This window comes from Petromyzon marinus, chromosome 66, assembly GCF_048934315.1.
Source record: "Petromyzon marinus isolate PM22_M1 ecotype Great Lakes invasive population chromosome 66, UKy_Petmar_22M1.pri1.0, whole genome shotgun sequence".
In the NCBI taxonomy this organism is placed as follows: Eukaryota; Metazoa; Chordata; class Hyperoartia; order Petromyzontiformes; family Petromyzontidae; genus Petromyzon; species Petromyzon marinus.
The window spans coordinates 5,094,163-5,111,045 of NC_133732.1; the positions used below are offsets into that span (position 1 = coordinate 5,094,163).

General features: G+C 48.5%; 1 protein-coding gene across 1 annotated transcript in view; it reads left to right on the plus strand.

The window, feature by feature from the left end:
* LOC142906504 (putative inactive peptidyl-prolyl cis-trans isomerase-like 6) overlaps positions 1–15,536 on the plus strand; it is a 26,718-nt gene extending 11,182 nt beyond the window's left edge. The window contains exons 4-6 of the mRNA XM_076054430.1: positions 5,678–5,734; positions 10,440–10,575; positions 13,484–15,536. Of these exons, the coding sequence (XP_075910545.1) occupies positions 5,678–5,734; positions 10,440–10,575; positions 13,484–13,640 (350 nt within the window). The 3' untranslated portion in view covers positions 13,641–15,536. The remainder of the gene's footprint in view (positions 1–5,677; positions 5,735–10,439; positions 10,576–13,483) is intronic.
* The last annotated feature ends 1,347 nt before the right edge of the window (positions 15,537–16,883 follow it).

The following is a 16,883-nucleotide window of genomic DNA, read 5'->3' on the forward strand; positions in this document are numbered from 1 at the left end:
GGAGAGAGTGAGAGAGAGAGTGAGTGAGAGAGAGTGAGAGAGAGAGTGAGAGAGTGAGAGAGAGAGTGGGAGACAGAGTGAGAGAGTGAGTGAGAGTGTGAGAGAGAGTGAGTGGGAGAGTGAGAGAGAAGAGTGAGTGAGAGAGAGTGAGAGAGAGAGTGAGAGAGTGAGAGAGAGAGTGGGAGACAGAGTGAGAGAGTGAGTGAGAGTGTGAGAGAGAGTGAGTGGGAGAGAGTGAGAGAGAGAGTGAGTGAGAGAGAGTGAGAGAGAGAGTGAGAGAGTGAGAGAGAGAGTGAGAGAGTGAGAGAGAGAGTGGGAGAGAGAGAGAGAGAGTGAGAGAGAGTTAGAGAGATAGAGAGTGAGTGAGAGAGAGTGAGTGAGTGAGAGAGTGGGAGAGTGAGAGAGTGTCAGAGAGAGAGAGATAAGAGAGTGTGAGAGAGTGGGAGAGAGAGAGAGAGTGAGAGTGGGAGAGAGAGAGAGAGAGAGTGGGAGAGAGAGAGAGAGTGTGAGAGAGAGAGAGAGTGGGAGAGAGAGAGTGAGAGAGTGGGAGAGAGTGAGAGAGAGTGAGAGAGAGTGGAGGAGAGAGTGAGAGTGGGAGAGAGAGTGTGAGAGAGAGTGAGAGAGTGGGAGAGAGAGTGGGAGAGAGAGTGTTAGTGAGAGAGAGTGGGAGAGAGTGTGAGAGTGAGAGAGTGAGAGTGTGAGAGAGAGAGAGTGGGAGAGAGAATGTGAGTGAGAGAGTGGGAGAGTGAGTGAGAGAGAGAGAGTGGGAGAGAGAATGTGAGTGAGAGAGTGGGAGAGAGTGAGTGAGAGAGAGAGTGAGTGAGAGAGAGTGAGAGCGAGTGTGTGAGTGAGAGAGTGGGAGAGTGTGTGAGTGAGTGAGGAGAGTGAGAGAGTGGGAGAGAGTGTAAGAGAGAGTGTGTGAGTGAGAGCGTGAGAGAGAGAGTGAGTGAGAGAGAGTGAGAGAGTGGGAGAGAGAATGTGAGTGAGAGAGTGGGAGAGTGAGTGAGTGAGAGAGAGAGTGAGTGAGAGAGAGTGACAGCGAGTGTGTGAGTGAGAGGGTGGGAGAGAGTGTGAGTGAGAGTGTGTGAGTGAGAGCGTGAGAGAGAGAGAGTGAGTGAGAGAGAGTGAGAGAGTGGGAGAGAGTGTGAGTGAGAGAGAGTGGGAGAGTGAGTGAGTGAGAGTGAGTGAGTGAGAGTGTGAGAGAGTGAGAGTGAGTTGAGTGAGGGAGTGTAAGAGAGAGTGAGAGAGATAAGAGAGTGAGAGAGAGTGTGAGTGAGTGATAGTGAGAGAGTGAGTGTGTGTGAGTGACCTCCTGTCACAGGTGCTGGCTAAAGTGGCCCCTCGGGATAGAGTCATCATGTGGGGTGACTTCAATGCCCGAGTTGGTCATGATGCTGGCACCTGGTCTGGAGTGATTGGAGGGCATGGGCCAGATCAGCTCAATAACAACGGTAGGAGGCTGGTAGATTTTTGTGCAGCCCATGGGCTTGTAATTACCAACACGCTGTTCCGGCATCGGCGCATCCACACAACATCATGGATGCATGCCGGGTCCAAGCAAGAACATCTGCTGGACTACATAGTGACGGACCAGCGGATGCGAGCCCATGTCCTTGACACCAGGACCTACCGTGGAGCTGATCTGCCCTCTGACCATCGACTAGTCATCTGTAAGATGCGCCTGCCATTCTTCCACTCCGGTGGTGGGTGTACACCCAGGACCCCATTCAAACCTAAGGTGGCCATGTCTCAGTTATCTGATGAAAGTTGCAAGCGAGAATTTCATCATCGCTTGCAGCTGGGATTGGCATCGTCCCCGACTCCTCCTGATGTCGAGGGTAAATGGGCGAGGTTTAGGACTGTGACTCATGCAGCTGCAATGGCTGCTTTGGGTACGCGGTCCAGACCTCCCTAGAGACCCTGGCTGACAGAGGAGGTGTTCAGGATGGTTGAGAAATAGCGACAGGCCCACTCTCATCGGCTACAGAATCCCACGTCAGAGAATGAGGGGGCTTACCGCAGCCTTCGCTCGGAGGTTTGGAGAGCCGTGAGGCGCTGCAAGGATGGGTGGTGGTCGCGGGTTGCTGAGGAGATGGAGTCTGCCTCAGTGGCCCGTGATCACAAATCTCTATTTAACTCCATCAAAAAAGTAACCTGCAGAGCCACACCTATTACCATAATTAAGGGAAAAAAGGGTGATCCAATCTCCGACCCCCAGGAACAGGTTTGCAGATTTGCTGAGCATTTCTGTGAGGTCCTGGGGGAGGGAAAATCCCTCAGCCAGGAAAACATCGTGGCACAAAGTGAGGATGACCCTGCTGAGGCTGCGGTGCCTCAAATATTGGAAGAAGTCACCCCCTGTGAGTGGCTGGCTGAGGTGCCATCTGTTGAGGAAGTACTGAGGGCGATCCAGAGTCTGAGACCAGGAAAGGCAGCGGGCAGAGATGATCTCCCAAGCGAAATGCTGAGGGAGGGTGGCGTTTGTGCACAGACTGCCCTATATGACATTATAACAACAATCTGGACCACTGGACAGGTTTCGCAGGATTGGAAGGATGCCCTGGTGGTCCCCCTCTTTAAGAAGGGGAACCGCACAGACTGTAACAACTACAGGGGCATCTCATTCCTCAGTGTGCCGGTAAAGGTCCTGGCAAGGATTATTCAGCATCGCCTTGCCAGGCACGCTGAGGAGAGGCTTACGGAGCCCCAATGCGGTTTCAGGAAAGGGCGGTCCTGCAGAGATGCCATATTTTCTGTCCGTCTGCTACAGCAGAGGTGTAGGGAATTCCAAAAAGACGTACATCTCTGCTTTATTGACCTGGTCAAGGCCTATCATACCATCAGTAGGCCTGGGCTCTGGGTTGTTCTTCGTGCTTTTGGAGTACCTGACCCTCTGCTCACGATCATTAAGGACCTTCATGATGGTGAGCAAGCCCGGGTAAAACTACGTGGCCGGGAGTCAGAGCCATTCCCTGTACACCTTGGGGTGCGATAGGGATGTCCTCTGGCTCCCACATTATTTAACATTTTTTCGACCACGTAGTTCGTGAAGCCTTTGATGGCTGTACCAGAGGAATTTCCATCTGGTACAGATACAATGGGAGGCTGATCGATGCCCGGGTGCGGTCAAGGGATGGCTCCCTATTGCTCAACCACGTTATGTATGCCGATGATTTGGTAATAGCTGCTCATTCAGAGTAGGAGTTGGAGGCGCTGCTGCTGAAACTGGAGCATACCACTATGAGGATGGGCCTTACCATCAGCCCCACCAAAACTAAGCACCTGCCTGGGTATTTTGTACCATCGGACACTCCACCCCCACAACTCCCAATCGGTGATGGGGCAGTTGTGGAGCGAGTGGAGAGTTTCCCATACCTGGGCAGTGTGCTCATGACCGGCTCTGGTTTAACAGCAGAGGTCTCACTCCGAATCAGTCGAGCGGCAATATCTTTTCATCGGTTGCGTAATGCTGTGTGGAAGCTACCTGGTCTGTCGCTCCGCACTAAGCTTCGGGTCTTCTCGGCCACGGTCATTCCCTCCCTTCTCTACGCTTGCGAAACGTGGACCCCCCCTAATGGAACATCTTCGCTGATTGGAAACATTTAGCCTGGCCTGCCTGCGATCCATGCTGGGTTTGACCAGGCTGGATTGTGTGAGGAGCTCACAAATCCTTGAAAGATCTGGGCAAAGTCCCATCGGTGAGCTCCTCCGGCAGGCAAGGTTGCGCTGGCTGGGTCATGTAGCCCACATGCCCAGCCACCGCATGCCGAAACAGCTTTTGTTCGGCTGGATCGAGGGGGCTAAACGGGCGCGGCACGGGCTAGAGAAGAGATGGAGTGACGTGGTACAGGAGGACGTGGAGCTGAGTGGACTTGCCGATGACTGGTACCAGCGGTGTCAAGATCGGCCTCTGTGGAGGAGGCTCGTGAAGGATGCTACTGGGCAGTTGGAGGCAGTCGCCCTCCAACAACAACGGAGGGCGGAGGAGCGACGCTCACAACAACGAGCGGAGCGCCGAGTGGCTAAAGCACAGCAGGTTGACACAGTAGGGGGCACAGGTGGTGCATCAGCCAGTCATCTCAGTCAGTCGACCCGTGGCACCTGGGTCTGCCCCGTGACCTCCTGCCAGCGGGCGTTCGACACTTCACGTGGCCTTAAGGTGCACATGGCCTGGCACAAGCGTCGTGGTGACGTCACCACCACTTAGTGGCGAATGGCGGTTGTTGTTGTTGTTGTTGAGTGTGAGAGGGAGAGAGTGAGAGAGAGATAAGAAAGAGTGTGAGAGAGTGAGAGAGTGAAACCTCGCCCCCGCTTTCATGACGTCATAACGAGTTCCCTGAACCCCTCCCCGCTTTCATGACGTCATAACGAGTTCCCTGATCCCCTCCCGCTTTCATGACGTCATAACGAGTTACCTGAACCCCGCCCCCACTTTCATGACGTCAGAATGCGTTCCCTCAACAGCCGCCCCCCCCCACCCGTTTTCATAACGTCATAATGCTTTCCCGGAAACTCTCTTTGCAGGGAACGCATTGTGACGTCATGAAAGCGGAGGGTGGGGGGAGGGGCGGTCCGGAAACGCATTGTGACGTCGTGAAAGCGGAGGGAGGGGTTCAGAAAACTCGTTATGACGTCGTGAAAGTGGGGGGGAAGGGTTCAGGAAACTCGTTATGACGTCGTGAAAGCGGGGAGGGGTTCAGGAAACTCGTTATGACGTCGTGAAAGCGGGGGGAGGGGTTCAGGAAACTCGTTATGACGTCGTGAAAGCGGGTGGGAAGGGTTCAGGAAACTCGTTATGACGTCGTGAAAGCGGGGGGAGGGGTTCAGGAAACTCGTTATGACGTCGTGAAAGCGGGTGGGAAGGGTTCAGGAAACTCGTTATGACGTCGTGAAAGCGGGGAGGGGTTCAGGAAACTCGTTATGACGTCGTGAAAGCGGGTGGGAAGGGTTCAGGAAACTCGTTATGACGTCGTGAAAGCGGGGGGAGGGGTTCAGGAAACTCGTTATGACGTCGTGAAAGCGGGTGGGAAGGGTTCAGGAAACTCGTTATGACGTCGTGAAAGCGGGGAGGGGTTCAGGAAACTCGTTATGACGTCGTGAAAGCGGGGGGGAAGGGTTCAGGAAACTCGTTATGACGTCGTGAAAGCGGGGGGAGGGGTTCAGGAAACTCGTTATGACGTCGTGAAAGCGGGTGGGAAGGGTTCAGGAAACTCGTTATGACGTCGTGAAAGCGGGGGGGAAGGGTTCAGGAAACTCGTTATGACGTCGTGAAAGCGGGGGGAGGGGTTCAGGAAACTCGTTATGACGTCGTGAAAGCGGGGGGAGGGGTTCAGGAAACTCGTTATGACGTCGTGAACGCGGGGGGAGGGGCTAAGAAAGGAATCTGCACGTAGCACAGAGCGTCACTGCCAGTGAACTCAGTCAGAACCACGTCACCTGCAGGGTCTGTCACGTGACCTCCTCATGCACCTAGCCTGGCACAGCAGTCAACCCATGGCACCTGCTGGGTCTGTCCCGTGACCTCCTCCTGCACCTAGCCTGGCACGGCAGTCAACCCATGGCACCTGCTGGGTCTGTCACGTGACCTCCTCCTCATGCACCTAGCCTGGCACAGCAGTCAACCCGTGTCACCCCCCACCCTGTCACCCCCACCCTGTCACCCCCACCCCCCCACCAGACATCACGGGAGGCCGAGGGAATGGAGGCGCCTCCATCTATGGGGCTACGTTTGAGGGTGAGGGCCGAAACGTCGATTGCCTCGCTATACACTAGTGTAGTGTATAGTGTAGTGTATAGTGTAGTGTAGTGTGTAGTGTATAGTGTATGTATAGTGTAGTAGTGTAGTGTATAGTGTAGTGTATAGTGTAGTGTATAGTGTAGTGTAGTGTGTAGTGTATAGTGTAGTGTACAGTGTAGTAGTGTAGTGTATAGTGTAGTGTATAGTGTAGTGTATCGTGTAGTGTAGTGTATAGTGTATGTATAGTGTAGTAGTGTAGTGTATAGTGTAGTGTAGTGTAGTAGTGTATAGTGTAGTAGTGTATAATGTAGTGTGTAGTGTATAGTGTAGTGTATAGTGTAGTATAGTGTATAGTGTAGTAGTGTATAATGTAGTGTGTAGTGTATAGTGTAGTGTAGTGTATAGTGTAGTGTGTAGTGTAGTGTATAATGTAGTGTATAGTGTAGTGTATAGCGTAGTGTATAGTGTAAAGTGTAGTGTATAGTGTAGTATAGTGTAGTGTATAGTGTAGTGTATAGTGTAGTATATAGTGTACTGTATAGTGTAGTTTATAGTGTAGTGTATAGTAGTGTATAGTGTAGTCTATAGTATAGTGTTTAGTGTCGTAGTGTATAGTGTAGTAGTGTATAGTGTAGTGTATAGTGTAGTGTATAGTGTAGTGTATAGTGTAGTAGTGTATAGTGTAGTGTATAGTGTAGTGTATGGTGTAGTAGTGTAGTGTATAGTGTAGTAGTGTATAGTGTAGTAGTGTATAGTATAGTGTGTAGTGTAGTGTATAGTGTAGTGTATAGTGTAGTGTTTTTTGTAGTGTGTAGTGTAATGTATAGTGTAGTGTATAGTGTAAAGAGTAGTGTATAGTGTAGTGTATCGTGTAGTAGTGTATATTGTAGTGTAGTGTATAGTGTAGTGTGTAGTGTATAGTGTAGTGTAGTAGTGTATAGTGTTGTGTGTAGTGTATAGTGTAGTGTATAGTGTATAGTATAGTGTAGTGTATAGTGTAGTGTATAGTGTAGTGTGTAGTGTAGTGTATAGTGTAGTGTGTAGTGTATAGTGTTTAGTAGTGTAGTGTATAGTGTAGTGTGTAGTGTAGTATATAGTGTAGTGTATAGTGTATGGTGTAGTAGTGTAGTGTATAGTGTAGTAGTGTATAGTGTAGTAGTGTATAGTATAGTGTGTAGTGTAATGTATAGTGTAGTGTATAGTGTAGTGTGTAGTGTAATGTATAGTGTAGTGTATAGTGTAGTGTATAGTGTAGTGTGTAGTGTAATGTATAGTGTAGTGTATAGTGTAGTGTATAGTGTAGTGTATAGTGTAGTGTATCGTGTAGTAGTGTATATTGTAGTGTAGTGTATAGTGTACTGTGTAGTGTATAGTGTAGTGTAGTGTGTTGTGTAGTAATGTATAGTATTGTGTGTAGTGTATAGTGTAGTGTATAGTGTAATGTGTAGTGTATAGTGTAGTGTATAGTGTAGTGTATAGTGTAGTGTGTAGTGTAGTGTATAGTGTAGTGTGTAGTGTAGTGTAGTAGTGTATAGTGTTTTGTGTAGTGTATAGTGTAGTGTATAGTGTAATGTGTAGTGTATAGTGTAGTGTATAGTGTAGTGTATAATGTAGTGTGTAGTGTAGTGTATAGTGTTGTGTGTAGTGTAGTGTAGTGTATAGTAGTGTAGTGTATAGTGTAGTGTACAGTGTAGTGTGTAGTGTAGTGTATAGTGTAGTGTATAGTGTAGTGCATAGTGTAGTGTATAGTGTAGTGTAGTGTAGTGTGTAGTGTATAGTGTAGTGTATAGTGTAGGGTGTAGTGTATAGTGTAGTGTAGTAGTGTTTAATGTAGTGTGTAGTGTAGTGTATAGTGTGTAGTGTTCCTTCACCTGAAGAAGGCCACTTGTGTTGTGGCCGAAACGTCGTGAGAATTTTATTTTATTACGTTTTATTTTTTACTATTTTATCGTTTCCCTTCTACGTGGTGGTGACTTTCCCGACAGAACCAATGAGACGAATCCCTGCAGTCACGAAAGCTTTAAATCGAAAAATACACCAGAACATCTTAACACGTTGTCCACTCTGGCTCCTGCTACTTTGTAGACCTATGTAAAGACTTCTCTTAACTCTACGTTTGCCCACAATCGTAACTCTCTCTTACTTACTCGGAGTCACGTGAACATCTTATCGTAGATCCGACTCGCAACGGTCCTACGATGTCGTAACGCATTCCGTAATTAGACTCCTACTTTGTGGATGAGTGTTACGACTTCTGTTAACTTGACGAATTCCCGAAATCGTAACTCTCTCTTGCGGTACCCGGAGTCACGTGAACATCTTACATCATATTAACGTGATTCACGACGTTACTAAATCATCGGAACGCATTCCGTAGTTAGACTCCTACTTTGTGGATGAGCGTTACGACTTCTGTTAACTTGACGAATTCCCGAAATCGTAACTCTCTCTAGCGTACCCAGAGGCACGTGAAAATCTTACATCGTGTTAACGTGATTCACGACATTACTAGGTCATCGTAACGCATTCAGTAATTAGACTCCTACTTTGGGGATGAGTGTTACGACTTCTGTTAACTTCACGACTTCCCGAAATCGTAACTCTCTCTCTTGCGGTACCCGGAGTCACGTGAAAATCTTCCATCATATTAACTTGATTCACGACGTTACTAAATCATCGTAACGCATTTCGTAATTAGACTCCTACTTTGTAGATGAGCGTTACGACTTCTGTTAACTTCACGACTTCCCGAAATCGTAACTCTCTCTTGCGGTACCCAGAGTCACATGAAAATCTTACATCATATTAACGTGATTCACGACATTACTAGGTCATCGTAACACATTCCGTAATTAGACTCCTACTTTGTAGACGAGTGTTACGACTTCTGTTAACTTCACGACTTCCTGAAATCGTAACTCTCTCTTGCGGTACCCAGAGTCACGTGAAAATCTTACATCATATTAACGTGATTCACGACGTTACTAAATCATCGGAATGCATTCCGTAATTTGACTCCTACTTTGTAGACGAGTGTTACGACTTCTGTTAACTTGACGAATTCCCGAAATCGTAACTCTCTCTTGCGGTACCCGGAGTCACGTGAACATCTTACATCATATTAACGTGATTCACGACGTTACTAAATCATCGGAATGCATTCCGTAATTTGACTCCTACTTTGTAGACGAGTGTTACGACTTCTGTTAACTTTACGAATTCCCGAAATCGTAACTCTCTCTCTTGCGTACCCGCAGTCACGTGAAAATCTTACATCATATTGACGTGATTCACGACATTACTAGGTCATCGTAACACATTCCGTAATTAGACTCCTACTTTGTAGATGAGTGTTACGACTTCTGTTAACTTCACGACTTCCTGAAATCGTAACTCTCTCTTGCGGTACCCAGAGTCACGTGAAAATCTTCCATCATATTAACTTGATTCACGACGTTACTAAATCATCGTAACGCATTCCGTAATTAGACTCCTACTTTGTAGATGAGCGTTACGACTTCTGTTAACTTCACGAATTCCCGAAATCGTAACTCTCTCTCTTGCGGTACCCAGAGTCACGTGAAAATCTTACATCATATTAACGTGATTCACGACGTTACTAAATCATCGTAACGCATTCCGTAGTTAGACTCCTACTTTGTGGATGAGCGTTACGACTTCTGTTAACTTCACGACTTCCCGAAATCGTAACTCTCTCTCTAGCGTACCCAGAGTCACGTGAAAATCTTACATCATATTAACGTGATTCACGACGTTACTAAATCATCGTAACGCATTCAGTAATTAGACTCCTACTTTGTAGATGAGTGTTACGACTTCTGTTAACTTCACGACTTCCCGAAATCGTAACTCTCTCTCTAGCGGTACCCGGAGTCACGTGAAAATCTTACATCATATTAACTTGATTCACGACGTTACTAAATCATCGTAACGCATTCCGTAATTAGACTCCTACTTTGTAGATGAGCGTTACGACTTCTGTTAACTTCACGAATTCCCGAAATCGTAACTCTCTCTTGCAGTACCCGGAGTCACGTGAAAATCTTACATCGTATGAACCTGATTCACGACGTTACTAGGTTATCGTAACGCATTCCGTAATTAGACTCCTACTTTGTAGATGAGTGTTACGACTTCTGTTAACTTGACGAATTCCCGAAATCGTAACTCTCTCTCTTGCGGTACCCAGAGTCACGTGAAAATCTTACATCATATTCACCTTATTTACGACATTACTAGGTCATCGTAACGCATTCAGTAATTTGACTCCTACTTTGTGGATGAGTGTTACGACTTCTGTTAACTTCACGAATTCCCGAAATCGTAACTCTCTCTCTTGCGGTACCCAGAGTCACGTGAAAATCTTACATCGTATTAACGTGATTCACGACGTTACTAAATCATCGTAACGCATTCCGTAGTTAGACTCCTACTTTGTAGATGAGTGTTACGACTTCTGTTAACTTGACGAATTCCCGAAATTGTAACTCTCTAGCGGTACCCGGAGTCACGTGAAAATCTTACATCATATTAACGTGATTCACGACGTTACTACGACGTCGCAAATGGCTTCCCCCCCGCCCACCCCACCACCACCACCACCACCACCCCCCCACCACCACCACCCCACCACCACCACCCGCCCACCACCACCACCACCACCACCCCTCTCCCCCTGTAGACGAGAGCTTCGCAGTGAGCCACTCGCGCAGAGGGGTTCTGGGCATGGCCAACCGCGGACGCCACTCCAACTCCTCGCAGTTCTACGTCACCCTGGGGCCGACTCCCTGGATGGACCGCCAGTTCGTCGCCTTTGGGTGAGTTGCCTCCGCGCCATTGCCAACAGGCCGCCGACAACAGCCACCGACAACAGCCGACAACAGCCGACAACAGCCGACAACAGCCGACAACAGCCGACAACAGCCGACGACGACAACAGCCGCCGCCGACGACGAGAAGAGCCGCCAGTCGCCACGGCGGCTGCGGAATGGCCGGGGGGGAAGTTTCGACTTCGAGGCTAGTGGGTGGAACGGAGACACTTTACCACCACCATCACCACCACCACCTCCACCACCACCACCACCACTCCCACCACCACCACCACCACCACTGCCACCGCCGCCACCACCACCACCACCACCACCACCATCACCACCACCACCACCATCACTACCACCACCACCATCACCACCACCATCACCACCACCACCTCCACCACCACCACCACCACTCCCACCACCACCACCACCACCACTGCCACCGCCGCCACCACCACCACCACCACCACCGCCATCACCACCACCACCACTCCCACGTCCACCACCACCACTCCCACCACCACCACTCCCACCACCACTCCCACCACCACCACTCCCACCACCACCAACCACCACCACCACCACCAACCACCACCACCACCATCACCACCACCACCACCACCCCCTTATGCCTCGAGATCTCTTTCGTGAATGCTTTGTCAAGCGACGCCTCCGGTGCACTGGCAGGATGGGTCCGCGGAAGTGGACGTCGAGGAGCTACCGCGAACGGGGCGTGCCATGACGCACAGCCGCCGTGACCCAAGGCCCTAGCCGCGGAGTCAACATTTTGGGCGGGGGGCTAAATTTTCCAGGGGGTGTGCGGGCCAACCCCCCCCACCCCCAGAAAAATATCTACATTTGAAAACGAATTTCCTGGCTGAAATAAGATAAAAATTCACCAACGCGTAGGATGGACTTTTCATTTATTGCAATAATGTCTAAGAGTGTGTGTTGTATTTACGTTGCTCTGGGTTTTATTTTTTAACCTTTTCCCGTGTCATTGTATGCAATGGCAGAGATGAAAGTACAACCATAACCACAATCACGTAAACATGAATCAATTTTATAGCGATATATTGACGGGGGGGGGGGGGTACATTTTGAGCATGTTTCAACATTGGGGGAGGATGTATCCCCCCCCCCCAATATTTATATATAGACTAGCTTTACTAGCCGGCTTTACCCGGGACTTCGATTCAGCACGCCTGGCCGCCTTTGTCTCCCCAGTGGCGATGTTAACACACCACACACCAGTTACTCGTTTGAGGCTGAGTCGACCTAGGGGGAGGCCCAGGACCGGTTCAGATAATCGTCAGCGGTGGTGGCCGTGAGCGGGAATCGAACTCAGGTCGCCGGGTTCGTAGCGCGGCGTAGCGCTAACCGCTACACCCACCGCTCCCCACATACACACACACTCACACACACACAGATACACACACACAGACACACACACACAGATACACACACACAGATACACACACACAGATACACACACACAGATACACACAGATACACACACACAGATACACACACACAGATACACACACATACACACAGATACACACACAGATACACACAGACACACACACACACACAGATACACACACACAGATACACACACAGAGATACACACACCCACACAGACAGCGTGCTAACCACTACACTACTGCTCCCCCCACACACACACAGATACACACACACACAGATACACACACACAGATACACACACAGACACACACACACAGATACACACACACACAGACACACACACACACAGATACACACACACAGATACACACACACAGATACACACACACACAGATACACACACACAGATACACACAGATACACACACACAGATACACACACACAGATACACACACATACACACAGATACACACACAGATACACACAGACACACACACACACAGATACACACACACAGATACAAAGAAAAAAACAAAGATCCCCCGTATAGCCTTAACAGACTGTAGGGGCAAGTGCTGTTAGCGAGCACCTATGAAGGCCGGAACGGTACACGAGGGGGTGGGTGGCCAGCACCACGCCCGACCGCCTTTGTCTCCCTAGTGGCGATGTTTACACACCGCACCAGGTACTCATTTGAGGCTGAGTCGACCTAGGGGAGGCCCGGGACCGGTTCAGATAATCGTCACTGGTGTTGGCCGTGAGCGGGAATCGAACCCGGGTCGCCAGGTTCATAGCGCAGCGCGCTAACCGCTACACTATCGCTCCCCACAACACACACAGATACACACACAGAGATACACACACCCACACAGACAGCGTGCTAACCACTACACTACTGCTCCCCCCACACACACACAGATACACACACACAGATACACACACACAGACACACAGATACACACACACACAGATACACACACCCACACAGACAGCGTGCTAACCACTACACTACCGCTCCCACCACACACACACACAGATACACACACACACAGATACACACACACATACACACACACACAGACACACACACACAGATACACACACAGACAGCGCGCTAACCACTACACCACAATGCGTCACGCTTCCACGTGCTAGGGTCACGTGACAGATTTGACGTCACAGCTCACTTGCCGTGCAAAAAAAAAAATCCATTATTGAGCTCCCCCCCCCACCCCCCACCCCCCCCCCCCCAAAAAAAAATTGTATTTTTCATAATTGTTGCATGGTGTACAGTCTGGAAAGTACCCACACGGCAAATTTAAAGTTTGCTGCAAGAACGCTAAACATTGTGAATAGACGCACACACACACACACACGCAGACACAATCGCAACTTTGCCTTCATTACGTATGTACATGGCGATGGTTCTGGGGCCTTGGCGTGACCTTCTCGGGCTTTGTGCCACTCGCGACCCCGGCAGGCACCTGCTCGAGGGCCTGGAGCTGCTGTCCAGGCTGGAGGGGCTGGCCGCCCGCTACGAGCGGCCAGCCCTGGAGTGCCGCGTAGTCCGCTGCGGGCAGCTCGCGGGCGGACAGCGGCTCACAGCAGCAGCAGCAGCAGCTGCAACAGCAGACTGACAGCAGCAACAGCAGCAACAACAGCAGCAACAGCAGCTGCAGCAGCAACAGCAGCAACAACAGCAGCAGCAACAGCAGCTGCAGCAGCAACAGACTGACAGCTGCAGCAGCAGCTGCAGCAGCAGCAACAGCAACAGCAACAACAGCAGCAACAGCAGCAACAGACTGACAGCTGCAGCAACAGCAGCAGCAGCAACAGCAACAACAGCAACAGCAACAACAACAACAGCAGCAGCAGCAACAACAACAGCAACAGCAACAACAACAACAGCAGCAGCAGCAACAGCAACAACAACAGCAGCAGCAGCAACAGCAGTAACAGACTTCCAGCAGCTGCAGCAGCAGTATGAGTTGTTGTATGAGTTGTTGTTGTTGTTGTATATGGGTTGTTGTTGTGTATGTGTTGTTGTTGTGTATGGGTTGGTGTGTATGAGTTGTTGTTGTTGTGTATGAGTTGTTGTTGTTGTTGTGTATGGGTTGTTGTAGTTGTTGTGTTTTGGTTGGTGTGTATGAGTTGTTGTTGTTGTGTATGAGTTGTTGTTGTTGTGTATGGGTTGTTGTATGTGTTGTTGTTGTGTATGGGTTGTTGTAGTTGTTGTTGTGTTTTGGTTGGTGTGTATGAGTTGTTGTTGTTGTGTATGAGTTGTTGTTGTTGTTGTTGTGTATGTGTTGTTGTTGTATATTGGTTGTTGTTTCTGCTATGTATGGGTTGTTGTTGTGTATGTGTTGTTGTTGTGTATGTGTTGTTGTGTATGTGTTGTTGTTGTGTATGGGTTGTTGTGTATGGGTTGTTGTTGTGTATGGGTTGTTGTGTATGGGTTGTTGTGTATGTGTTGTTGTTGTGTATGTGTTGTTGTTTCTGTTGTGTATGGGTTGTTTTTGTGTATGGTTTGTTGTAGTTGTTGTTGTGTATGGGTTGTTGTACGGGTTGCTGTTGTTGTTTATGTGTGTATGGGTTGTTGTATGGGATGTTGTAGTTGTTGTTGTGTATGGGTTGTTGTATGGGTTGCTGTTGTTGTGTATGGGTTGTTGTATGGGTTGTTATAGTTATTGTTGTGTATGAGTTGTATGGGTTGTTGTCGTTGTTGTTTATGTGTGTATGAGTTGTTGTATGGGTTGTTGTTGTTGTTGTGTATGGGTTGTTGTATGGGTTGTTATAGTTATTGTTGTGTATGAGTTGTATGGGTTGTTGTAGTTGTTGTTGTGTATGGGTTGTTGTATGGGTTGTTGTAGTTGTTGTTGTGTATGGGTTGTTGTATGGGTTGTTATAGTTATTGTTGTGTATGAGTTGTATGGGTTGTTGTAGTTGTTGTTGTGTATGCGTTGTTGTAGTTGTTGTTGTGTATGGGTTGTTGTATGGGTTGTTGTATATGGGTTGGTGTGTATGAGTTGTTGTTGTTGTTGTGTATGGGTTGTTGTATGGGTTGTTGTAGTTGTGTATGGGTTGTTGTGTATGGGTTGTTGTAGTTGTTGTTGTGTATGGGTTGTTGCATGGGTTGTTGTTGTTGTGTATGGGTTGTTGTTGTTGTTGTGTATGGGTTGTTGTGTATGGGTTGTTGTGTATGGGTTGTTGTGTATGGGTTGTTGTTGTTGTGTATGGGTTGTTGGTATATGGGTTGTTGTAGTTGTTGTTGTGTATGGGTTGTTGTTGTGTATGGGTTGTTGTGTATGGGTTGTTGTTGGTGTTGTGTATGGGTTGTTGTGTATGGGTTGTTGTTGTGTATGGGTTGTTGTTGTGTATGGGTTGTTGGTCTATGGGTTGTTGTAGTTGTTGTTGTGTATGGGTTGTTGGTCTATGGGTTGTTGTAGTTGTTGTTGTGTATGGGTTGTTGTTGTTGTGTATGGGTTGTTAGTCTATGGGTTGTTGCATACGAACTAAATAAAAGTTGTTGTGTATTTTGCGTTTCTCTGGCCTCGAGTTTGCGTGACTCACTGACACAATCACTGATCTCACCGGATAATAGGAATCATCAACCCTGGCCCGCCCCACCCCCGAATGCCACACTTGCATGGAACAGTTGCACGGAACCGTACGCAGGGACTCCTCTACTTACGAACGTTCGACTTACGAACTTTCAGAGAAACGAACAAAAATTGGTCCGTATGTCAGGTAGATGCCACGTGAAGAACCAGTGGCATCTACATCTGCAGAACGTGAAGAATCAGTGGCATCAACATCTGCAGAGCGTGAAGAACCAGTGGCATCTACATCTGCAGAACGTGAAGAACCAATGGCATCTACATCTGCAGAACTTGAAGAACCAGTGGCATCTACATCTGCAGAAAGGTGAAGAACCAGTAGCATCTACATATGCAGAACGTGAAGAACCAGTGGCATTTACATCTGTAGAACGTGAAGAACCAGTGGCATCTACATATGCAGAACGTGAAGAACCAGTGGCATCGACATCCGCAGAACGTGAAGAACCAGCGGCATCTACATCTGTAGAAGGTGAAGAACCAGTGGCATCTGCATCTGTAGAATGTGAAGAACCAGTGGAATCTACATATGCAGAACGTGAAGAACCAGTGGCATCTACATCTGCAGAACGGGAAGAACCAGTGGCATTTCCATCTACAGAGCGTGAAGAACCAGTAGAATCTAAATCTGCAGAACGTGAAGAACCAGTGGCATCTACATCTGTAGAACGTGAAGAACCAGTGATATCTACATCTGCAGAACGTGAAGAACCAGTGACATCTACATCTGTAGAACGTGAAGAACCAGTGGCATCTACATCTGCAGAACGTGAAGAACCAGTGGCATCTACATCTGCAGAACGTGAAGAACCAGTGGCATTTACATCTGCAGAACGTGAAGAACCAGTGGCATCTACATCTGTAGAACGTGAAGAACCAGTGTCATCTGCATCTGTAGAACGTGAAGAACCAGTGGCATCTACATCTGCAGAACGTGAACAACTAGTGGCATCTACATCTGTAGAACGTGAAGAACCAGTGGCATCTGCATATGCAGAACGTGAAGAACCAGTGGCATCTACATCTGCAGAACGTGAAGAACCAGTGGCATCTACATCTGAAGAACGTGAAGAACCAGTGGCATCTACATCTGCAGAAGAACCAGTGGCATCTACATCTGCAGAACGTGAAGAACCAGTGGCATCTACATCTTCAGAACGTGAAGAACCAGTGGCATCTACATCTGCAGAACGTGAAGAACCAGTGGCATCTACATCTGTAGAACGTGAAGAACCAGTGGCATCTACATCTGCAGAACGTGAA